This window comes from Xiphias gladius, chromosome 12, assembly GCF_016859285.1.
Source record: "Xiphias gladius isolate SHS-SW01 ecotype Sanya breed wild chromosome 12, ASM1685928v1, whole genome shotgun sequence".
Lineage (NCBI taxonomy): Eukaryota > Metazoa > Chordata > Actinopteri > Istiophoriformes > Xiphiidae > Xiphias > Xiphias gladius.
In genome coordinates this window covers 14545645-14570878 of record NC_053411.1, presented here as the reverse complement: position 1 = coordinate 14570878, position 25234 = coordinate 14545645, and the positions used below count along the sequence as shown (strand labels likewise).

The 25234-nt window shown below is 41.8% G+C and overlaps 1 protein-coding gene across 1 annotated transcript; it reads left to right on the top strand.

Annotated features, from left to right (window-relative positions):
* Positions 1-18: 18 nt before the first annotated feature.
* casq1b (calsequestrin 1b) lies at positions 19-21910 on the top strand. Its single transcript, XM_040140331.1, is given in 12 exon segments — positions 19-476; positions 17094-17187; positions 18403-18503; positions 18647-18758; positions 18850-18923; positions 19202-19332; positions 19567-19612; positions 19755-19809; positions 19952-20052; positions 20304-20378; positions 21071-21299; positions 21302-21910. Coding segments are annotated over 12 exon segments (1344 nt in total). The 5' UTR covers positions 19-239; the 3' UTR covers positions 21391-21910.
* Positions 21911-25234: the final 3324 nt, after the last annotated feature.

Here is a 25234-nt window from a genome sequence, read left to right as displayed (position 1 = left end):
GGCGTCAGCAAAAACCATGTGTAGCTCTTTTTTAAAGGGAGGGTGTCACTGTCAGACCTGCTCTTCTCTAGCCGGTGGGGACAGGAAGCAGACTTTGTTCCTAACTCTCCCTGTTTGACACCAACTTGCGTTAGGGACAACAGTAAACCTCTTAAGTGCATTTTTTTCTTCTTCTACCCCACATCAACAGTTAAGGCTCTGAGAAGAGGCATTCTTGCGACCACCAGGTGACGATAGCCATGAAGTGGGGCTGGGTTTTTTTGGGGGTCTTCCTCTCTTTGGGAACCCTGTCCTGGGGGGAGAAGGGCTTGGAGATCCCAGAGTATGACGGCAAAGACCGCGTCCATGCCCTCAACGCCAAGAACTACAAGTCTGTCATGAAGAAGTATGACGTGATGGTGATCTACTACCACAAAAATGTGGACGGGAACCGCAATGCCATGAAGCAGTTTCAGATAGAGGAGCTGGCTTTGGAGGTGGGTCTCCGCCAAAGCATGACACTGGATGGATCTGTTGCCCGTGTGGGGGAAGGGTCACAGTGGGAAAAGGGAAAGGAAGGGAACGGTTTCACATAGAGAATTTGGCTCCAGTTGGGGATTCCTGGATGCAGTTGTGGCTCCGGCACTCAGGGTTTCACATGAGAAGGATTACAGCTTTTCACAGGTGAGGAGGAAGGCAAACAGAACAGGCGCAGTCTACTCTGTGGGGTTGATTTGAGGGATTCTTGGACCCTGCAGGTTTGGCATTGTGCCAAGTGTGACTGGCTAGCTACTGACCTGAGCGAGGCAGGATTGAGAATGAGAACAAGTGATGGATGAACACGTATTCAATCACCTGCTGTCTGACTGTCAGTTAGGTTGTAGTTGGGCTGGCTTGTCTGGAACCAGGGATCACAAACAGTAAATTACTGGATCGGACAAAAAATCGAATCCAAGTCAAATGATGATGTGTCTCTGCATAGAACTACACCAAACATGCTAACCCATGTAGGACTACATTACTGAAGTGTGTCTAATGTATAAGTCCTTCTCCCCACGGCATTCGAGCAGCGTCTCGCTGTGGTTCAAACCAGGCCAAAACAATAATACATTTTATGAATATGAATACATTTGGTGATCGTTGCTAGCCAAACTGGTACTTTATTGATACAATTGAATCAAGGCTTATGTCACATACACACACAGACACACAGACACACAGACACACACACACACACACACACACACACACACACACACACACACACACACACACACACACACACACACACACACACACACACACACACACTCAATAAACACAATGGCCCTCATTCATCATGCTACTGCGTACTGTAGATAAAATCCTACTGTTGTCACGTCCTTCGTCATACCTTGTTACTCCACTAAAATGACATGGCACATAAAACAGAAATCAGAGACCATATGGACTTAACAGAACAAATGGTCCGTTGATATGCTATCATGACAGAGCAGGATAACATTGTGTACTGCCTAAGCGCTGTATTGTTGATTTTGTCAGCAGATGGGATGCATCATATTTACAGCTCAGTTTAAACTGGCAGTTAACCAGAGCCTCTAGTCAACAGAGAAAAGGCCAGTAGGTCTGCAAATCCCACTGGGGGCAAGTAAACTAATCTTTCCTCTTTCAGCAGCTATTGCTGATGTGCCTCTGAGCCAGGCATTTACTCTCTGATCGCTCCAGTGGTGCTTCTAATCACTCAACAGTAGGAAATGCTCTTTACCAGGCGGCCCACAGTCGTTGCAACTGGGCCCTACTGTCAGCCAGTGTATTCACCACACCAATCCCCTGCCTGTCAGAACAGCAGTGTCTTCTTTCAGAGGCAGAGTGTACCTTACACTAGCCTGCATAAGTCACCTCTGTAAATAGCCCAGGACAGCGCTGCATGCTTAGCAAGAGGCTAAAAGCCCTCCTGGGATAGACAGAGAGTTTAGGGCCATATCTCACCTCAACCACTGCTCCCTCAGCTCTGTGAGCTCTCTCAGGCAACACACACTGTTCTGTTTTGCATTTCTACATACCCCACTGGATGCAGGCTGCAGTCCTAAACCATCATTTACGCACACAAGTCACTGGATCTGATCAATTTCCTATCAGTGCTGCCAAGTTTTGCTTCTTGGCTTGAGAAAGAGATGCTTACTGGATTAGGTCCCTGCTGCACTGGTACTTCGTTACTGACTTCCTGCCAGTTGTGACCATTCAGCCGGTGGGGGAAGAACACTCAAGGTGCTCCGAGGGAATGCTTAAAATAGCTGGTCATTACCACCTATGAATCAGGAAGTGTGAATTATTAACGTGCAGAGCTCGGGGAATCAAATCTTAGCTCCCTTGTTCAAAGCTTGGACCATACATACAGAATAGGATGTAATTCACATATACCTCTAGTTTGAGACAACATATTTCACATTTATGTTATTCATGAAAACGTAATGTAATTAATTGGAGGAAAACTTGATGCCTGATTTCAGTTTTTTGTGACCAAAATATTTCTAATGACATGCTAGAGCCGACAATTTTCTTCCTGTCTCCCTTACACTGTCAGACACTCAAAAAAATAAATGACTTTCCTCATTTTTCAAACAACAGCTTCCTTCTCTGATACCCAGCATATGAATGGAAACAGAACGAGTTAAATTTAGCAAATTGGTCAAAGGAAAAATGCTGTAGGCGCTGCCACAAGCAGATCTTTGAGGGATCAATTACTATTAATTTCATGGTTTTTTCTTTTTTTAAATTTCCGTCCCGAATGTAAGTATTTTAAGAGATAAGTGTCACAAGATCATCACGTTTTCTGTCCTGAGGATGTAAATAATAATTAAGCGCATGACGAATAGGAACACCAGATTTAGGAGTTGTGAGAGTAAATGCACACATGATGTATTAAAACATCAAACTGCAGATTAATGTTATCGAATGAAATCCTCGTAACTGTGGTTAAGATTTACTGGTCCATTATGGCTGTGCAAACCCATTGCGCTAATGAAACCTCTTAAGACTAGTTACACAAACGCAAAATCGCATTGCTGTGAACCAAGGCTTTTGTTTCTGAGAACTTGGCATTGCGAAGATATGACGACGGCAGCGACGCGTTGGTTAATGCTAGCATCCTGTGAATTCTGGGAGTGACTTCAGCGTGCTGTATAGCTGCGATGAGTGTAACAACAGCGCGTACAAATGCTTATGTTGGCATGTAACCTGCCAGTCGCGACGGAAAACGTAAGCTAAGCTAAGGTGGGTAGCAGCAAAACCTCCTGGTGTTCATTCCCTGGAAAAAAAAAAAAAAAAAAGCCTGGTCAGAAATACAAACATGTGCATTAGTGACACTGTGACACACGTCACCAACAAACTAAGCGTTTTTCCACTTAAAGAGGTTGTGTGGTGGAAAGAGTTACCCTGTCACTCCTGAAATATGTCCAACATGTCACCTTTGACCTCAGCAGGACTCATCCTTAGTCTGTGAAAAATAATCCACTGCATCCTCTTGGCTATGATAAACTACATATGGCAAATTCCTCTCTGACTCCCTGATGTTGCTGTATATTTTAACTGTACATTGACAAGCTGGTTTATTTTGTAAAACTCAGTCAATGAAGTGTTCATACTGTTACAAAACCCTAGATTTTTTAAAATGTAATTTAGTTGTGGCTCTGCTTTGCATGTGGCCTAACATATGCAGTAGAGTTTGTTTAAATGTAGACCTACAGTATAATAGATTTGTATTGATGCGTGTTAATACAAAAAACATTTGGACTTAGCTTCGAGAGTTTCACTAGAAGAACAAATAATCAACTTTCAGTCACAGACACTAATGTCAAAGAATTGACCATGAATAGCAGGTGTCTATACAGTTAGATTTGATTCTTCGGGGCAGAACTGACTCACTAATAAACACAGACATGAATATTAAATCTTAGTTAAATCCACAAAACCAAAAAAATGTAGCACATAAGGAGGAGGTCAGGCTGGTTGAGGGAGCTGCAAACAGGGTTGGCATGATCGTATCAGCAAAGTAATGGAAGTGTCAGGTTATAATGGCTGTGCTATACACCTGAATGATCATGCTTGGATGTTACTAGTCAGCCGATAGCCACGCGGCTGGTGAATGAGCCAGTGATTGGGAAGCATGAATGAAAATAGCTGATGCTGATCAGCTAATTTCAGCTCTGCCTGATTGAAGACTAAGCTTCATTTGTTGAGACAATCTGGAATTGACTGCATTGAAGTGAAAAAAGGCAACGAATTATTACAAAACAGAGGTTGCTGCCATAATTATTTTTTACAAATTTACAGATTCACCATAGTAGATCCCTTTTCTAAGTTACATTGTCTCATCACAGCCAAACCTGTGTTTTTTTTCTGTTTGGCTTCACCGAATAAAGTTTATTTAATCTAAATTAGATAATTTATCCCTACAGAGCAACTTCGCCTTCAAGAAAGTTTTAAACTCTAAGATCCCAATGCAGGCAGACAGATATAGGTAAGGTGGCAGAATCGGGAGCTGGCAGCACAAAGGACAACAGGACATACTAAGATCTGGAGATGAGCAGGTGGAACAGGCAGGTTTAAATACTGGCTGGATAACTGGGTAACCAGGAACAGGTATCTAAGCAAGCAGGGAAGGTCAGGTGACCGGGACAGGAGAGGAAAGTCCGAGGGGCATCTGGTGGACGGCTGAGGAATAACAGTTGAGAAGACTTGAATATAAATGCAGGGGCCCGAGCGAGTGGGACTGTGGCTCATAAAGGACAGAGGGGCAGACTGGGCAACGTTAACAGGTCCGGTGCAGGTATCGTGACAAAAAGCCAGAAGAAGCACATGTTGAGAAAATCGGGCAAAAAGATATGATAGTTTTTGTTGCTAAGAAAGGTGACGAAGTGATAATTTGATGACGGTTTCCATGCTTGGCTTAGCAACAAGGTTTTACCGTAGCTCTCACCATGCAGTTATTCAGCTCTATTCATTATCTGGGAGAGTAATCACACGTGTCTAATGTTCAGTCTGAACAATGTGACAACAGCAGCCCTGTTTAATGAACTGGAAGCAAATGCCGGAGGAATGAGATAGATTTGACAGTCCTGACGAGTTGGCCTTAAGATAAAAATACAGTCCACCTCACCTGCAGCACTTGGAACAAAAAATGTATCTCATCTTTGTGACTTAGACCGAATGTCATGAGGCAGAAGTCATCCAAAGATATGGTTAATGACCAACAGGCAAGGTGCAAAATTAACAACCGCACCCCAAAGGCTTTGCCTTAATGAATAAGGACGACATGTTACACCGGCTAAAAACATTAAAATGATTACATTTGAAATAGGAAAAAATGAGGTCCGCGGCTAATTTTGTGTACGCCGGCGCTGATGAGCCTCTTTCTGGCTTGCCTGCATATCCCTCCTCCCGCTCTCTCTGTCTCTCTCGCTTTTTTGTTTGCACTCTGACCTTTGGCGTACTGTAAACGCTCTTGCTCATCAATCACTGCACAGCTCAGATTGCAGTGATCTTCCACGTGCCACACTCCGTGTCAACACACCACCCTTCTCCCCCTCCCACCCATTTGTTCACACCACCTCGGAACCCAAAGTGCCTTTGCACAGACAGTCGTGGTCACCAGAGGGATGAACCTTACCGACTTTGGGTGATCCCCTGACACTTTTCCTCTAGCGCCACCACGAGGGCATTGTCATTGGGCTGTCATGTCAGCGTGCCGGTGTTAGCATTTAGCTCAAAGCAGCTCCGTGCTTATATGTACAGCTGCCAGTGTGGCTGTAAACACTTAGCCTTGTTACAATGCGTCTCAAACTCTGCGACTCTAGATTTCTATTGTAAATATCCACAGCAGTATGAGGCAAAATATATTTTATGAGTTCATTTTTTTTTTATGTTTAGCAGACACTTAGAGAACAGTACAGTGATTGGAACAGTAAAATAAGCCTTAATTCATTGGTCATTATGTTGCTGTAACGGTTAGAGTTACAGTGCCCTGAAATTATTGTAAAAGAAGAGCTAAAGAAACAGACTGATTGAGGGCTGTTTTTTTCCTCTTTTTTTTTCCCCCCAGCTCACATAAAATTATGTTAATAACTGAGAAGAAGTGACACAGGTGCACACAAGGCAAGTCGACACGTAGGTCTCATAGTGTGCAGGGAATCTTCAAGGTTTGAGAGAGGCTTCGGCTTTGTCTCGCCTAATCTCCGTCCATCTGCTGAGAGATCTGGGAAAAGGTCAGGCTGTCGCTGTGGTAACCATTATCCAAACCGACGGTTGGAACCGTCCTCCTCTCACCGGCAAAATACATTTCCCGCACAGGCATTTTTAACGGTTGTGGATGGAATTTCAGGGAGAGACAGAAAGAGGGAGGTAATATTAATATGAGCTACGTATTTTAGGCAATGCGCCTTAACCAGCTGAATCAGCTCAGTTTCTCAATGCTTTGGCCCCTTTCGGATGTTCCTCTGCTAAAAATAAAACCGAAAGACTGAATTTTAATTAAATTCATTTGAAATAAAAACAGCCTATAGTTAAAGTTATGCATCCTAATTACTTACGCTTACAAGTTTACATGTTTTTGAGAAAAACTTCTGGATTTTGCTCATTAGTTTTGTCATAATTGAACTTTTCTCTAAACTGTCCAAAGAAACTACGCCATATACTGCAATTTGCAAGCTCCTGCAATCATATCACGCTTTTCTTTCATAAATGTAAACATGGGATTAGACATTGAAGCTTGTTTGTTACCCCTGTATTAATAACAGTATTAATACATAGAAATAAAAACGCACAAAGGGTATTTTGCCTTTTAAATCTGCCCTTGACCCTGTTCCCATATGGTATTTGGATATCTGTAAAGCTGGTACTGGCAGATTTTGCTCCAAGCTGCTGATTATTCAACGCTTATAAATGACAGATATTATCCTCTTAAAAATTGCCTGTTTGAACTCCAGATTAGGTACTTCAGCTTCAATCCACTTAGTTTCTTCCAGCTTTCTACACAATGAGTCTGTCCAGTATCGTACAGTGCTCGGCTACGTACTTCACCATCATCAGAAGAAGGGGAGACAACTGGTGTTAAGTTCCCGATCTGTTAGTCTAATGATGGCATAGTGGTCTCCTACCCAAACACCCTTTTTAAGCAATCTAAATGAGGGGCAGATTTGACAACCTCTGCGCCATTTTCACAGACGGCTCTTGAATTCTTTTTCAGAAGACCAGTTTCACTTTTCATCAGTTAAGTAGCACATCTGTCCATACTTAACATTTCCCTCCACTACTGTCCAGTTGGCTTGATAGATCTCCTCTTACCTTTCTTCCACGATCCCCTAATTAGTGGTGCGAAAGTGGCAGTAAATTAAGAACTTATTTGACAGATGTGATGCTATTAAATGTGACAGGAGTTATATATAGATAAAGCGTCCTTGGTGTTATTCTCTGACGACATCTCATCATTGTTAATGGTTAAAGATGTTTGTATGATTGGCGTTCTGCCTCGTCCAGATTGTTCCATGTCGAAACCCACCTGTTGTTTGTAGAAGATTAATAATAGAAGCTTTTGCCGATTGATTTCGAGGGTCTCAGCTGTTGTTGAAACCATATATTTTGCTGCCTGATGTGCTGTCACAATATGGATCACTTAAGAAATGCCTAATTTGATGGTGCTAAATGATCCCAAATATAATAAACTACATCACTGTTTTTCTTCCTTTTTCTGCCTTTCAAAATAGAAATATATATCATCAATGACTGTGCATCTGTAAGGTAAGTAATGTATATGACCTGAGGATATAGAGTACGATATGATACTTGGATATTGTGTTTTCTGGCAATTCAGGAGAGGTGATTTGTACAGAGGGAATATGATGAACTGATCATCTCAAGTTGATTTATTGTACCAAAACTCTGTCAGGCATGGAATAATCTGCCGAGACACATAAATTGAGATATTTTTAATGATTCTGTAAAAAATTATTTGCGTAGAGGAAGCAAGTCCCTCTCTGCAGATGAATGGGGTTGTGAACTTTCACATTCAGCCCCCACAGAGTACATTTGCACATCTGCAGTCTAGTTTGGTAAAAACACTTAACGGCTTAATCATTGCTAGTGCTCCATCAAGCAGCTGTTGACGGCACTAGGATCTGAAGTGTGAAGCTGCAATAGAGAGGAGTTGCTCAACTAACTCTGTTTTGGTTTTAAAATGTTACCTAACACCGTGATCTGTTACTGCCAAAATGCAATCCCAAAAATATATCATAAGCCACAAACTGAAAGTGAGTCAGAAAACCTGCCTTGTATGTTGTCTCCCAGATAGCTCATCATCAGTTTTAGCTAAGAACTGCGTGTTCACACACAGCTACGTGGGCCTGATCTGTGAAACACTGCCTTCCATGCGAAAGTTTGGGTTTTTGCACAAGATCTACTTCTTTTTCTGACCCATGAATTCATTTTCACGCCTCAAATTAAATTAAAGTCTAGATGAAACTAGATAAAACTTTCATGACAACCCCAGGGAGGATATACAGTAATATAAAGGATATATCCATCCATCCATTAGGTATACCTCTTACCCTTGAGAGTTGCTCATTGGGCGAGAGGCGGGGTACACCCTGGACAGGTCACTGGTCTATCACAGCACTGACACATGATATAAGAGGATAAAAGTACAAAGCATAAAAGGATATAGCCATATAAATTAGACTCAAATAATTGGAATAATAATTTTAAAAGAAAATGGTCCAAAATTTTTCCTAATTTCAACATGAAAGGGAATTGGAAAAGGAAGTCAAGTAAAAATAAACAATACATAGCATTAAAGTGTAATTTTAGTGATTTGGTATAGCACTTCCAGTTAGTTCGGGACTCAAAAGAGATTTGAAGAAAACAGTGGTCAAAATTGAAGCGGCAGAGGCTGAGAAAAAACTCTGGATAATACATTTCCAATAATGCAACACATTAGCATCCTTCATCAGACCCCGTTTTGCCTTCCAAGTGCCCACACATTTTAAACCCCACATCCAGTTTATGAGGCAGGTTTTCTGCCGTAGATGATGACATGACCCTGATAACATCACTATGATATCTTCGGGGTTACTTTTCAAACTTTGCACGATCCTTTAACTATGTAAATAAACACACATTAAAAAGGAAGAATGTGTGCTCACAGAAAATAATGACGCATGAACTGAAAATATGTGAATACACGAAACAGGGAATATGATATGTAATTTAGATCAAATTTCCACAAAGCGAGACACATACTGATCGCATTTCCTCAATATTAGCTGAGGCTGGAGTCAGTGAGGGACCTGTCAGCATCTCCCAACAACCGGCCAAAATAATTCCTGTGGTGCATGGCAGAGCTGTTTCTGTCATGCTAAATTTACCCCGACCATTCCCCCGTCCCCTCACCCCGACACCTCCCACCCCAATGTTGACTGACTGTCTTCAGCAATAGGAGTTAGGATTTGGTGTATTTTTGTTAACGAAACCAAAAATTCATGTATTTTCGGCACCGAACCATCAATCCGCACAAGTCCTTCAAATTGAAGCTGCTAAAGGGCTTCGTCACTTGAGCGGATACGTGTGTCGTTTTGGTGGACGCGCTGAAACTGATGCGGTTGTTCTTTTCGTGTGGACGGTCTCATTAATCCATCCTGTCCCCGGTACTTCAGTGTGGAAGTGGAGGTTTTCCTACCACGCTTAAATGGATGTGCTGCACCTCTCTTTGGAGTGAATAGGATGGCGGTGCTGAAAACGGCTTGTGAGGATGCACTGATCTACACTTTCAGATGTGACTTTAGCAAGTGTAAACATTTTATTAGATGGCCGTCAGTTGAAAATGGAAGGGATTAGTACTTGAAGCTATTGTGACTATATACAGTCAGCCCACACTCTCTACTGTGTTTGCATCAGGTGATGAGCAGAGTTTTCAGTATGTGTTCTTTCTGGTTGTATATACAGGAATTATTTATAAATGACCTTGCTGTGCTCGCTTTCTCCCTCAACATAACATACATATTTTTTTTTCATTTTTCCCCCTTAATGCCCCCCCACTCCTCCTCCGTTATTTGTATCAGGGCATGTCTTCACATCACTTATTCATGGGAGAGAAATGTCAGGGAAATGCAAGGGATCAAGGTGCGTCATGAAAAATTCAAATGTGAATTCTGTGACGTTGAAACCCTGACTTAGATTTTCATTCCACAAAGTGATGGACCTGAATAAAGATGGGACTCAGAGTACAGGGCTTGAGTCCTTTACATCACTTTGTGTAACTGAACATACTGTATCGCTTCTCGGTACTTCATTTCCCCCATTCACCTTGTTATTTATAGTAACGTACAGTGGTCGCCATGCTAGCGACTCTGTGAAAGCGTACGAAGGCTGTGTTCACGTCGCCTTGGAGTTACAGTAATTATATGTGTATACTACATGTATGTAATTAATATGTGGATGTGCTTTTATACTGTCGGCGCACAGTATTTTTATCCTCACGTGACCGACTCTACTCACGAAACCGTCTTGATGATGGGAACGCTCCTGAGTCGTTAACGTGGGAGCCATCTCCACCATCCGTCTGATGTGTCAAAATCGCAGCGTGAGGCACAGCGGTGCTTTGAACTAATCGCTAAACACTACAGAGCAACTGACAAGCGATGGACATGGGGTCTTGGGATCCATCCCCAGAGCCTTGCTGCTAGCATGGCTAAAACGAGGAGAAAGAAACATTGTACAGCTAGCTGAAATGTAAAAACACTAGGAAATATTCACGGAGCTGCAGTTGACCGTTACAGACCATTTAAACACACATGTACTCCATTAACGTGTCTTACATAAGCACAGGTGTTACTGATAACTTTGATCGATGATTGCTCAATTCCATGGACCTTTTTCACAGCAGAAGTTTTGAGTTGTCATAGCAGGAAAAGCACCGGCGTTACCAATAACATTAATGAAGGCTTCGTTCTATTCAAGTGTCCCAGTAAGCGACGTGTAATACCAGGACCCTGAAAATAAAGAAGCTAAATAATAATTCAGCCATCATCAAATCTGGTATTTACACATGCTTTTCTTACTGTGATAGGTTTTGCTAAAGGTTGTGAAATTTAAGCGATTCAGTGGGATTGCTGACATGGTTTATTGGGACACTCAACTCGAATGGCGTCATTAATGTTATAGGTCACACCTGAACATGTGAAAAAAAAACAAAACATTTTAAATAATTTTAATTTTAAAGAAGTAAATATCTCTTTTTTGATTTGTACCTGCAGGATCTCAAAGGATCTGGATCGCGATCTGAAAATACAAATCGTCCCGTGACTACAGATGCTTGTGAAGTTATAGCTGCTTTTGCAGCGCCCATCAAATCTAAATAACCTCAGTCAGTCAACGCATCTGCTTGTCCTTTGATATAACTTAACTCATCAAAACAAGCTTGGCAAATGCAGGGGGGATTCTGACTTTATTCGCTGAGATTGTTATGAGACATGTTTGCAACATGCCGTACCGCTGTCAAAGTGAGTCATTCGCAGATGGTCTCAGACACTTCTGCCCTCACAAGTTGTTGTAGTGAATCAGCCCGTGTGCCTGTTGGATCTCTAAAAGCTTTCCGTGCATTTCATCATATCTCCCATGAGACCATGTTGTGCTAAGAAAAAAGAAAATAGTAAACTCGGAGTTAAAAGTATCAGAGGACGAGATCTCTTTTAATCTCTAAAAAGACATTTGAATCAGAATTGAAAATTGGATTTCTGTGCAAAATCCTGGATTGCCTCCTTCCAAACAGTCCAGTTACACTAACTGGTTGGCAAGTCAGAGTGTGTGTTTAAGATGCTGTTGTATATGAATCTTTCATGATCACCCCGGCGCAGTGTTATGTAACAGCCTGGTGTAGAGCGTCCTGATGGGTTACAGCAGCCATTACTAATTCACTATCTGGCTGAGGGGGGAAAAGCTGGCTGAACTTCTGATTTTGCACAGATCCCAGGACACTCGCTTCCGCATGAAAAAATGAGAAACCTTGCTGCTTTTGAAAACTTTTTAATGTTCCTTCATTTTACAGATTCAGCAGTTTTTTTCTACGTTAGAGAAAATCTTAGAAAGGTGATAGTGTGATTTCTGCTGCCTTTTTGTTGGGTATATTACCCACTAATTTGTGCATTGCATGTTGCAGCCCATTTACTAAAAATCACATATATTTTTACTGTTACTGCACAGTGCAGGGTTTTGACTTTTTTCAAAAATGATTTTTACTGCCCTGGTTTCTTATATTTGTAATCCAACGTGAGAACCGATTGCTTAAAAAGATAATCCATCACAGGAATGTATTTTGTCTGACTTGATAAAAACATTTTCGATTTTTCAAATAAATCTGAACTTAACTGCAATGCCATGCAACAATATCTTTTACAGCCAAACAACAGACAAATTTCCATTAACTACTTCATCTGAAACAGATTTCAAGTTTCTCCAAGTTGATTTTTATAACACATAGAAATGAGTGGAAACTTATGGCTACCTGGGAGATCAAACTCATAAATATATAAATCTATGGAATTGTTTATGGACAATAATTAGGGTTCATTGTTTTAAAAAAAAAAAGAAATCTTATTATTTTGATTATTAAAAACAAGAGGACCGTTTTAACTTTAAAATGCAGTGAACAGTGTCTTCCTGCAGATGGATGCAACCTATTTTGGGCTCTGGAAGGGTCATAAAATGTGATTAAAAAACAGGTTTTCATCTTACCTTTAAAAAAATCTGGATGTTTTACACTAAAAAAAGGAAAAAAGCCTTAACAGTAATATAAAGGTTACATGATATGTAATCAGTGGGTTAAAACTTGCAACACGCATTGGTCATTGCTTTACCAGCATTTATAGAATACTTGAAGTAAAAGCTCTAACCTGTTAGTACGGCCATGTTAAGACATGTGCATGCTGTATACCGTTTATGTGCGAACACAAATGTGAGTAGTGATAACAAAGCTAACGGCCAAACTAGCTTTCCTCTGCAGCTGCTGTGGAAGCTACATCAGTCTGAGTGTGTGTTTGTGTCCCCTGGGATCTCACTGAGTGACTTACACCATTAGGTGGCGCACACGTACAAATGTGTGACTCTGCTCTGTCAAAAAGAAACACGCAAGGCCTATGCGAGACCAACCAGACAAAAAGACTCGGTCTCCGTCGGAGGCTCGGGTTTAAACCAATGACAGAAAAAGGGAGCAGCATGACATGTTCTTTTAGATCAACGGTTTATTCAGCTCTTTTCAAATTCCTAGGAGTGGCTCTATGACACACATAGGTTAGAGGGAGCGGAGAAAGACCGTGCTGGGTGGATGGATGAATAAATGAAGATCAGGCTTTACGTCTAGGAGTGTATCGCTTCTGGAATATGGTTTACGCAGACAGGAAAAACCCCAAACCTCCCAGATTTGCAGGCATCGTTGCACAGTGAAATATGATTTCAAAGCATTAGTACTGAATCCAGACGCGGGTTCCACATAACTCTTGAGTTTTGGGTTTTAGTAAATATTGAAGCTTAAAGAGGAGGCCTGTATGTTTTCGAGCATGTTTTCCTTGATTGACAGGAAGTCTCCCGAGCTGTGTTCGCTCTTCTTCTCAGCTCAGCCAAGGGGTTCAAATCAGACTCGAGTCCGTGGTCGGTCTTATCAGTTGTGTGTAGAGTTTACAACGGGATGAATAACGTGCAACAGATTCATGAAGTGAAGAGGTAGTCTCGATGCTGTTAACACCGTGATGAACAGGTCCAGAGTGTACCCTGCTTTCCAAACATACCGGTCAAGCCAACAGGGGTTGATTGTTTGATACTCCAGAAATAGATCTTCAATGGAGTGTTGCTTTAAGTCCAAGCGATGCAGCGAGGTGAGAACAAATCAGAGACTGGTGGTCATAGAACATTTCAGACAAACCTGTCTAGTCAGTAGCAATAACACCTGCCAGTCGTCTCCAGTTGAATCAAAGCCACCAGTAGAAAGGCTAACATGCATGGAGCAGCGTAGAGTAAGCATTTGGGCGGCTATATTAAAAGAAATGTGACCCCCTCTACTGCGCTGTGAACCCGCCACCCTCTCCCGGCTCGTCATTCGGTGCCACAGCCAAGTGCAGCGGGCACCCAGAGCACGTTTTTGACAGCTCACCGTGGCGCCCTGCCCTCATCTCGAGTCACCTGACAGGCTGACAGTGACGGGGCAGTGGGAGACGGAGCCAAGCGAGGGCCATGCTGACCTCTCGCTTGGCTCCGCGCAGTCAAGACTTCTGGATGATAGCGAGGGAGGCCGGTGAGGAGGGGCGGGCGGGTGTCGGGAGACTGAGCTGTGACAAAGTATCCAGATGGACACAGAGGAAGGGAGAGAAAGGAGGTGACCGAGAGAAAGGGAGAAACACGAAATGAGAGGTGTCCGAGTGAGGGCAAAACTATTAAGCACGATTGAAGGAAATGATGGATGTCAGTAAGTGTCAACATGGTCGTCAGGTGTCTTCTCCCGTTCATCAGCCCTGCCTGCCTTCTCAGCATGCTTTCTTACACGCCCTTATATAGCTGTGGGACTCCCTGCTTCGCTTCCCACCCGCCTGCAAGCACCCACCACAGCTTCACCTCTCTTATAAATACCCCCGTGTTACTAATATAGCCGTGCCCTGTGCTACCGGGGAGGGGGATATAGTGTGAGTTTTGGGGAATAGTTTTGGAGTTCAACACCTGATAATTCAATCTGGCAAGTCAATTTCATTATAGCATTGTTGCCTTTGTGTTGTTAGTTCTCTTCTTTAAAACATGGCTGACAGGCTTCGACCGCTTCTGCAGTAGTATAGTGGGTTTTGTTTTTTTTTAATTTTTGTAACCAAAACTTTGGCTTTTGTATGGGGATACTGTCTCACTACAGAAGAAATTCCAATTCCATGCAGCACAGTCAGAGGTTAAACACGTGTAAAGTAAGCTCTGCGCTTCAGCAAAGTTTGGCTCAGTTCATTACTTGCGGATTTAAAAAAAAAAAGTTCTTGAAATGGTTGTGCTTCTCTGTAACTTGGCACTCCTCTGCTTCTAACTACTTAATCACCGGTGCACACGACACATTTAAAATCATTCAACAGTTTTTTGTTTTTTTTTACCCTATTCACACTCAGCTAGCATTACCTCAGGACTTCAGGTGATGTTGGAACTGACCTCATCAGCAAGAGCAAAGTCTGTTCAATTCAAATGTACTTTGACCGAATCCCATCTTTGGCTGTGATGGAACTGGAAATGATGTTTGTATTATCCCTTTGTTGAAAGAAAAATTAATAGCAGAGGATTGGGAATGCATGTAGAAAAAACAAGGATACCTTTTATATAATGGGAAAGAAACCCCAAATTGTTGAGATGCGAGGTCAGCCGACATTTTGTGTGATGACATTTGTGCTTTGTGGTGGGATTACAGACACTGGAAATGAGTGCAAGATTAAGCAAAGCAGCTGGATTTAGCACAAGCAACACGAGGTCCTTGGGTAATGATAGTCTTATGTGAATAGAGCTTTAATCATCCAGTCTCAGTGTTTAAGTTTGGACCTATTTTGTCTCCTGTGAAGGCCAAAACCTGTTGCCTGTGACTATTCTGCTTTGCTCTAAAGCGTTACCTTTTCTTGCAGTTGATCACAAGTCAAGGAGCAAATATCTTTCAGGTATGTTCAGGTCTGCCTTTTGTGTCTGTAAAGCTGGGCTGCTGGAACCTACAGATTCCTCTGCCGCTGCGGTATCTGCTGATTGTTCTCTACCACTCCTGGACTGCATTTTAGCTTAAAAACAGATGAAATTACATGGAGCAGCAACCAGATAGCACAGACCACCGACGACCAGCAGCAGCAGCAGCAGCAGCAGCAGCAGCAGCAGCAGCAGCAGCAGCAGCTTGGGCTGTGCCAGTTTGACCTCATATTTGTGGAAATGACAAGTAAGGGTGAATTGTTTGAAAAAAGCATCCATCTGATCTATTAATCAAAGTATAACATGTAAATCCATCCATCCTCCCATCCATTCATTAATTTATTTATGCAACCATAAATAATCATAAAGGGTCACTTCACCCAAATCATAGAAAATCATGAAGAGCAGTTTAATTGGAATTACGTTAAACTCCATAAATAGTCCTAATGAAGGAAAACAGTCTTGTAATGTGTCTGGACTCTGTAGACCAAAAGAATGGATGGGATTAAAGACTGCCTGCGAAGAGCCAGATAGCACATAGTATACCATACTGTACAGGCTATTTGTGCCGGTGCTTTGGGGCATTTGGCCGCTTATGAATGTTGGCCACGCTGCAATGCTGCCTTGCAAGCCGCCAAATAGCGCGTTTGATTCACTTCTTACAAAGTGTAACCTCGCATTAAAAGAGCCAATCATCCTTTCATACTATGCCAGTGCTAAATTGAGTATAAAAACAGAAGGCAGAAAAAATTAGAGTAAAAAAAAAAAAAAAAAGTAAAACAGTAGCGTAGTATTTGTTTTACAACTATGAGAAGTACAATCTATCAATGTGTGTAGACAGAAAGAGAGATGAGAACACTGATGTGTGCTGAAGTCTGTATATTTACAAGATGTGTAAATGTGTATGCGCATGTACGCGGCGGCTTTTTACGTCGGCAAAGGGTGAGCTCCTCTCTTTTTCGCCACACCTGTTCCAGCGTCTCTTTCCGTCGACAGAGTTGGCTCAAGTTCTGCCCCTCTTGTTGTTCTGGAAACCCTGCTGTCCATGCTCCTCTCACATCGGCTCTGAGGGCTGTCAATTGTCAGCTTTGGTTTCACTCCGATTTAGAAAGTGCAAGGCAGCAATCCAAAGCTTTTGCTTTTAAGGCCTTGAAATTGAGATGAAATGCCAAGGGTTTACTTTCAGTTTCATTTACACAAGTATGTTTTTAATGGAGTTATGAGATTAGGAAATGTCTGTCGTGGACAGACGAGCGAATCGCTGAGATCAGCCAGCGAAAGAGCCAGCACTCATATGGTACTAATTGCAATTTGCTCTTCATCTCCCTCACTCTCCCACTTGTCCCAACTCCCCCACCCCTCTGCCTTTATGCTTCTCCGACCAGCTTGCAGCCCAAGTCCTGGACGATCTTGATGATGAGGACATTGGATTCGGCCTGGTGGATGAAAAGAAGGATTCTGCTGTTGCCAAGAAGTTGGGTAAGCCTGCCAGTGTCTAACAGAGGCCTTGCTGGTGAAAAGAGACCAGTAACTGTCACCAGTAAAAGCAGGAAAAACATTGTTTGCTGAGATTAAATCATCATCAACACAGAAGTTAATAAACCACAACTGTCCCCCGTCACATAATCAACATGGAGAAGAGGATTTATGGGGCCAGTTTTGATTTATACTCACAGCCCCTTTGTGTTTGGATCCTGTTGGCACCATGAATGAATGAATGAATGAATGCATAATTGACAAAAGGAAAGATGGGCAGACTAAAAATCCCATAATTACTTAAAAAAATACATTAGTTAATAATACAATTTCAGTGTAAATATGGGATTCAAACTGTGGTAAGACATAAGGTCGGTGCGCGAGGCCTAGTACTGACAATATATGAAACAACCCTGCCCTCAAGTGTTCACCAAAGATATCACGGCTTCTTTGTAACAACAGGTGCTGCAGCTGTGAACTGTGTAAATGGTGAAAAATCCAAACCTATGAGTTTAAGACTGAAGAAAGTCGACCTCAAGATTCTGTGTTCAGAAGACAGTGCTTACCGTGGGTACAAAAACTCAGTGTTAGGTATTAAAGGCACTGGACACAATGTTCAGCACTGACAGAATAATACCATACTTATGCGTATAAAATTTGAGCAGTATATCACAACCCGTGGCTGTGATGTAGAACAATTCAAATAAAACTGAAGCAGATGCTGGGCTCGCTCTGTGGACACCAGTGGTAACTGCTAACGGCAACACGTCACGCTGCAGGTAACACGACCATCATGGAAGGCGATGGGGAAAAACCTTTCGTTCCCGTACCATTACATCACAAGATATTTCCCAAATTTAGGCACTGCGACGTCTTACGGGAACCGGCATACGTCTTTTTTAAAGCGCCTACAGCAGTCGTCACCAAGACTCCTAACCCTGCCTCTATCTTACAGACATTGCTTGCTCGTATTACACCAGTGTAACAAGCTTGAATAAAAATCATACTTATGAAAGAGGCTTTTAAGAGCTATTTTAAACAAACACATCACTATTTATACCTGTGGATTCGAGCTTAAAAGTATGAGTCTCACACTGCAATTTTTATGCACGAATATGCAAAAGAATCTTAGTAGCACAATGGTGGAATGACTGAATGGATGGTGGAAAAAACGTAAACGTTAAGACGCTTGCTGATGAAACGCTTTCCTCCCGCCAGGTCTGGATGAGGTGGAGAGCATCTACATCTTTGCCGACAACGAGATAATTGAGTATGATGGAGAGCTGGCCGCTGACACGCTGGTTGAGTTCCTCTATGATGTGAGTAATTTGTGGTCGACAGCAAGGGACGCTGGCAAGTACTGTGTCTAAATTCAGACCGTGGTTTGGTCGCGGTGTCATTTGCCGATATATTTACTGAACATACCTGTTACACATGCAAATCAGTTTATGATACTTGTCAGGTGATTGAAGAGCCAGTGGAGATCATTGACAACGAGCGCGAGCTGAAGGGCTTCCACAACATCGATGAGGACATCAAGCTGGTCGGCTATTTCAAGAGCGAGACATCTCCCCGTAGGTTGAAGATGATGATCTATGCAATCAATTTTAAAAACAGCTTTTTTCTTTCTCCAATAACATGTTTTCCCCTATTCTCTCCATCCAGACTTCATTGAGTATGACGATGCTGCTGAGGAGTTCCACCCCTTCATCAAATTCTATGCCACATTCGACCCCAAGGTTTGAATTGTTTCAGTACTTGCAAGGGGTTCATTTTCAATTTCAGAAAAAGCTGAATATCAGAGGGGAGCAAAGTAACAGTGTAGTGATTAGTTTAAAAAAAGATTATATTAGTGAGCTTGGAAAGCAAAAAAATCTAACTGAATATACAGTATATGTATTATGTCTCTTGCATTGACTCTATTTGCTAAAATACAATGAGTTTCTAAAGTGCTACAAAAAAACAACAGTACTGTGCAAGCAAACGTTTTCAGTAAAAAAAAAAAAAATGATCTCAGATCGCCAAGAAGCTGAAGCTGAAGATGAATGCAGTGGATTTCTATGAGCCATTCATGGAGGAACCCGTCACCATCCCAGGAAAGCCCTACGTTGAGTCTGAGCTTGTCGAATACATCGAAGAGCACGACAGGTGAGACCCTGTCTGATAGTAAAGTAACATTATCTGAAGGTCACAGTAGTAATAATAATCTAATAATCTAATGCTGATAAGAACCTATGACCACGTTTTGCGTAAACATAACCAGATCTTAACCACAGAGGTGGCAGATGAGAAATCAGCACTATAATTTCAATGTCAGACAAGTTTTTCTATGAATCGTTGGGACATGTGATCATTTTACTTTTGGATGTTTTAATGATTCAGGCCCACTCTGAGGAAGCTCAAGCCTCACAGCATGTATGAGATCTGGGTAAGACATTTCGCTGTAATTGAAGAAAGGCATCAATTGACCAGCATTCAGATTTTCACCCATAGAAGTTGCATTTCTCGACAGTCAGCGTGAACTAGAGATATAGCACATCCTTGCCCTGTCCCTCTTTTTGTGTTTACAGGAGGATGACATTGATGGAGAGCACATTGTGGCCTTTGCTGAGGAAGATGACCCAGGTTAATGTTTATATTTGTGCCTCTTTATTTACAATTATAGCACTGATATTATCCACGTAATGACTAATGATCAGTTGGACGATGAAATGTCCTTCAGGGCACTTGGCACACCACCGTATCTGACATTTGAACTTTTCCATAGACGGTTTTGAATTCCTGGAAATCCTGAAGGAGGTGGCCCGCGAGAACACTAATAACCCCAACCTCAGCATCATCTGGATCGACCCTGACAACTTCCCCCTGGTATGAACCCCCCCCACACACACACACATAACCTGTACATCAGCTGGTGGGCAAATTATTTATGCTGTTGATCCTTTCGTCGTTTTTATGTTTCTTGTGGCTGCTTTTTAAAAATAATTTCATCTTCAATTTATTTAAAATGTTGAGACTCGTCAATATGAAAAAACAACTGCTCCGAATGTCATTTCACAGTTGTATCGGAACGTATAAACCTAACCATGTGCTTCCCTCTGCCTATATCTCACTTCCAGCTGGTTCCATACTGGGAGAAGACTTTCCGTATCGACCTCTCCTCTCCTCAGATTGGTGTGGTGGACGTTGAAGATGTAAGCAACCTTTCTCACACCCCCTGAACTGGCGTCGAGTTTTTTGGGGTGCCGCTCAGCACCTGGATCTTTCCATGTCTGTGTCCTTGCAAAACACTCTTTTGAGGAGCAAAGCAGTAACTTATCTTAAAGGGGCTATAACTGACACTTTGCCGTACCAGTGCATCAAATGATAATGTGAAAGGGGTCACTCAGGGTGATGAGCCTACAGAGAACTATCACGTGGACCTGCAGCTCCCCTCGGCTTTATGGAGATTTATAGTGAGTTTCAGCTCGTTGTTGAGCTGTCCAGTCCGTGAAATTGACTGGACTGGTTCACTTTCTGGTGGCTGCTAGCTGCTGAACGCCAGATTCACGGACAGACCGTGTTAGAGACCAGCTGGTGAAAATAGTGGAGCATCTAGCAGAGCCAGATGTTTCCCTCAGGAATTGGTAGGGTTGAAAAACAGAGCTGGAAGAGAGAGAATTTGGGGCTTACAATCATCAGGTGAACAGAAACGTGATTAATCATAATGTGGCTCTGCATCTCCTGGATGTGTAAATGAGTTTTTTATACTTTCAAGCTTTCTACTACTCTCTGTGTTTACTTTTGGTCAGACTCAGAGATAAGGCTTTGAACCGTTTGACCGCAGTCCAAGTGATTGTGTCCTCTTTTGTGATTCGGTAAATATCTGTGCGTCTATCCTCGGCAGGCCGACAGTGTGTGGATGGAAATGGACGACCACGATGACATGCCCACAGCTGATGAGCTGGAGCAGTGGATCGAGGACGTTCTGTCTGGAAAGATCGACCCAGACAATGACGATGATGATGAGGACGATGATGATGATGACGATGATGATGATGATGATGATGATGATGATGATGATGATGACGATGATGATGATGATGATGATGATGATGATGACGATGATGATGATGATACGATGATGATGACGATGATGATGACGATGATGATGACGACGACGATGATGACGACGATGATGACGATGATGACGACGATGATGAATAAATGTTTACTACCATCTTTCCCTTCACTATGATTTAGCCAGTAATGGCAAAACCCCAAAGTAGTACCAGTTTTTACTAACATCCTGCAGCAAACACACTGTGTCTGTTTGCTTCCTGTCTGGTTTCCTACAAGGGACAAATATAATGGCCCTATGGGAAACTTTCACTGTCAATCAGGGAATGAGATTTTCAGAGAAGCAGAGGGTTTTGCTCCTCTGTCGATAAACAGCTCTCACCTCTGCGGTTCAAAATGAATGTGAGCCAAGAGGCTAAAAGAGGCTAACTTACCCTGACATTTTCTACCTAATGTCACAGACCAGGGTTACCCCCTTTCTCATTTTCTCCAACTTACTGTAATCCTGTTTCAATGACATGTTTTCTACTTGATGAAGAGAAGAAACAAACACATTCTTGTACTATTTTTAAAATCAATAAACCTAAACTCACTGGACAGTCTTAAAATTATTGCAATCTTGGAAAACTATCAAAATATACAATAATAAAATTACAATACAATTTGTTTCTCATATTAAAAATGAAAAAGAAAAATATTTTGAAACCAATGCTGTTTGTTGTTGTCACTGCTATATGAAATATACTACTACTGATTGCATGTGAGCGTGTGTGTGTGTGTGTACGAGGGCTTTGTTTAAGCATACATTTAAATACTTAGATTTCATGAATATACAATGCAATGCCATAATAATTGTACCTAGACTTACAAGCAAGAAAAAAAAGGGTCCAAGCTTCCCAGTGCAATTTGTCTACCCACCCAAATCTTCACCCAGCACTCATTAGGGCTTGACACGATACCATTTAGACTCCACTGACCTATATTGTGCAGAGACCCTAACTCTTTCCCTATCATCATCATATTCGGCTAAGCATCTCACCTTAATGTTGTGTTTGTTGGTAAAATTATGGTTGTACGTCATCTCTTCACCATGAAAGTCCATGGAGAGCTTTAAATGTGTAGAACTGACACACCAAACGTCTGTAATTGGTTTGCTATCAATAATGTCCAATGATATCATGTAGGAAAAATGCTACTTCAGAACGTGTTTGATTCTGAAATTAAGCCTTTGAATCTGCACAGAGATGGGAAAAAAAAAAAATCAAGAAAAGAATGAATGTTTCCGTTCGATGATGAAAGAAAGGACTCAAGCACAGACATGCTGGAATTATACAGTACATGCAACTTAGCCCAAAAAAGATGTCCCGAAAATATGAGGAAAAAACAAGGATAGGCATCGGGCCAGAACTACAGCAGGACGGTTTGGTTCAACAAATGAGAGAATAAAATATAAAATAAATATTTATCTATGTTATCATGCCAGAGAACAGCGGTGATATTCAGGGCGGAGGCGGGAACAAGAGGAGCGACTGGGCCTTTAAATACAGAGACAACTCTTATCTACAAAACAGTGATTACGAAATATCAGACATGCCTGTATACAACAAGGACAGTTTGAATCGTACTCAGAAAAAAAAGCAAATGAAAACCGATTTAATGAAATATAACAGATAAAACAAAAACACGCAGAAGATGAACTTTCTCCTCTGCCACTGGCTCACAAGGAACACGTTTGATATTAGGAGCAAAAGTCTAAAAATTACCCAAGGTAACCATTGATAAACCCAGATAAAAGTGGCCAGAGCAAGTAAATGAATCGGACACTGAATGATTCACGCTAGAAGATGCGTCTTTTCACTTGTCTGTGGATTTTCTTTCCGCTGCAACCTGAGTTTAGGCCATCCTGAGCACGCCTAGCAAAGCGACCTTACCTGCCATGACACCTGCACTCTCCACAAAGAGTTTGGAGCCACGAAAGAAAAAAAATGGAGGCTATGGAAAGTCTGCTGGCCAGGCTCATCAACGGCGATGGCCGGACTGTGGAGCTGAACAGTCAAGGTAGATTGGAACTTTGGACTTTACTTGATAAATAATTCATTAAATCTTCCAAAGGCTTAACTTATATTTTAAGAAAAAAAAATTAAAAAGGTGTATGTGCAGGTCGTTTTTATGTACACAGCAAGCGTGAAGTTGATATTCTGCAGCAGCAGAAGAGAGAGGAAGCGTCGGACCCTTCAACACAGACACAACTTTAATCAACAGAAAAGTTATTACAAACATCGGCAGTTGGAGAGCGAGGAGACCAGGTGAATGTGTGGCGCTTGCCTGCAAGTACACAGGTGTGGGGTCACAGGTACCACACGACTTTCGGCGGGTTCTCTGGCCACTCAACTGTGAGAATCAATACACTGTAGCTGCCTCACCTTGTTTGTTCATTCCTGCCTGAAGATGGATGTAAAAATCTGAAATCACTATGCACGTTCCAGTCTCTGATAGAAGTCCAAAGTATTTCTCCCTTTTTAAACCTCTTGTCACGTGAACATCTGAATCCCAACCAATCATCTTAACCCAGAGCAAACAGCTTAACAGCCAATCAAAGTACTGCAAACTCCCTTTCCCTTTCATTATCAGTCACGTAATGTGCATGTATTTCTGGACACAAACACGCTGCTATTTCTGTAAATGAAGAAGTGCACTTCTGTGGGGAGCTTCAGTATGTTTGAAGCTGCTGTGGGCGCGACCTAATGCAGTAAAGACCGAGGCAGGAGCACAAGCCTGCTCTTGTGAGTTCGTGACAACAACAAAAAATTGCACATTTATTGACCCATCCAGTCAATAAAACGAGTACAGCATAGATAGTATGTGAAAGCCTTGAAATTCTGTATGTGCATACATATGCAGTGGGGTGTGATGGCGGATGGTCAGTTACAACAACAAATGTAATGTCAAACATTGTTTTAATTTTTACCAAAATCAAAAAAAAAAATCAAGCAAATACAAGCTGTAAAGAATGTTTACTGTACGTTTACAATAAATGACAGCAAATAGGAATATATGCACCTCCTCATCACACGTGCGTAATCAGCAGTAACACCAGCACGCCTAATAATCACATAGCTGTGGCGGCATCCATCGTATTCTTCTTGGCGCGATGAACGAGTTAGAGAGAAATGGAAGTGGTGACAAAAATGGTTTGAGAAAAGTAAAGGCAGAAGTGAATGAAGGTGTCAATTATACAGCACACGACACTAGTAACTCGGGGTCATTAATGATATTTTTTGTTTATTTTTTGTTCACTCCTTTAATTCCGCTGTGCATTACCTGTCCAGCACCAAACGGTTTGCAGACAAAGTGACGACACACTTTTTCAGTTTGTCATTGGGCGTTGGGAGCACACAGCTTCGTAATAGCTCTTTTTTTGTTGGATGTGTGTCAGTGAGCCTCTGGTCTGACTGAACCGCGCAGCAACTGAGCTGGAAAACCAAAACAATGAGCTAAAAGTGGCTGAAAACTCAGAAGAGTTTGGTGATTATTAGCTGGTTTCATTACTGCAAGTGTCCCCATTTAAAATTTAAAATTGATTTGTTTGATGTAAATTTAAAACAATGAATTAGGCAGGTTTAAAGGAATGTTTTTTGACCGTATAAGAAGCAAAAATAAGCAGGACTACAACACAGTTTCAGAACAATTTTATGCAAAGGAATTAATTAACTGATGCAAATTATGGGAAGATTATTTAATGTGCTCAAGTGAATTCTAACCTACTGGAAAACAAAACTGTTTGGGTTTTAGGTGAGAGTGCAGTTTTTCTCGCAGTTGTAGAGGAGCTTCAGCCTAAAACGTAAACCTCAGTCACAGCAGAAAATATGTCTGAAATGGGAACTGTATTTGGGTAAATTCATCAGGCATTTTAAGAGCATTATGCGGAAGATGGAACAGTAAAAAAAAAAAGGCATGCACACATTTCTTTATATTTTTACGCAACAAAAAT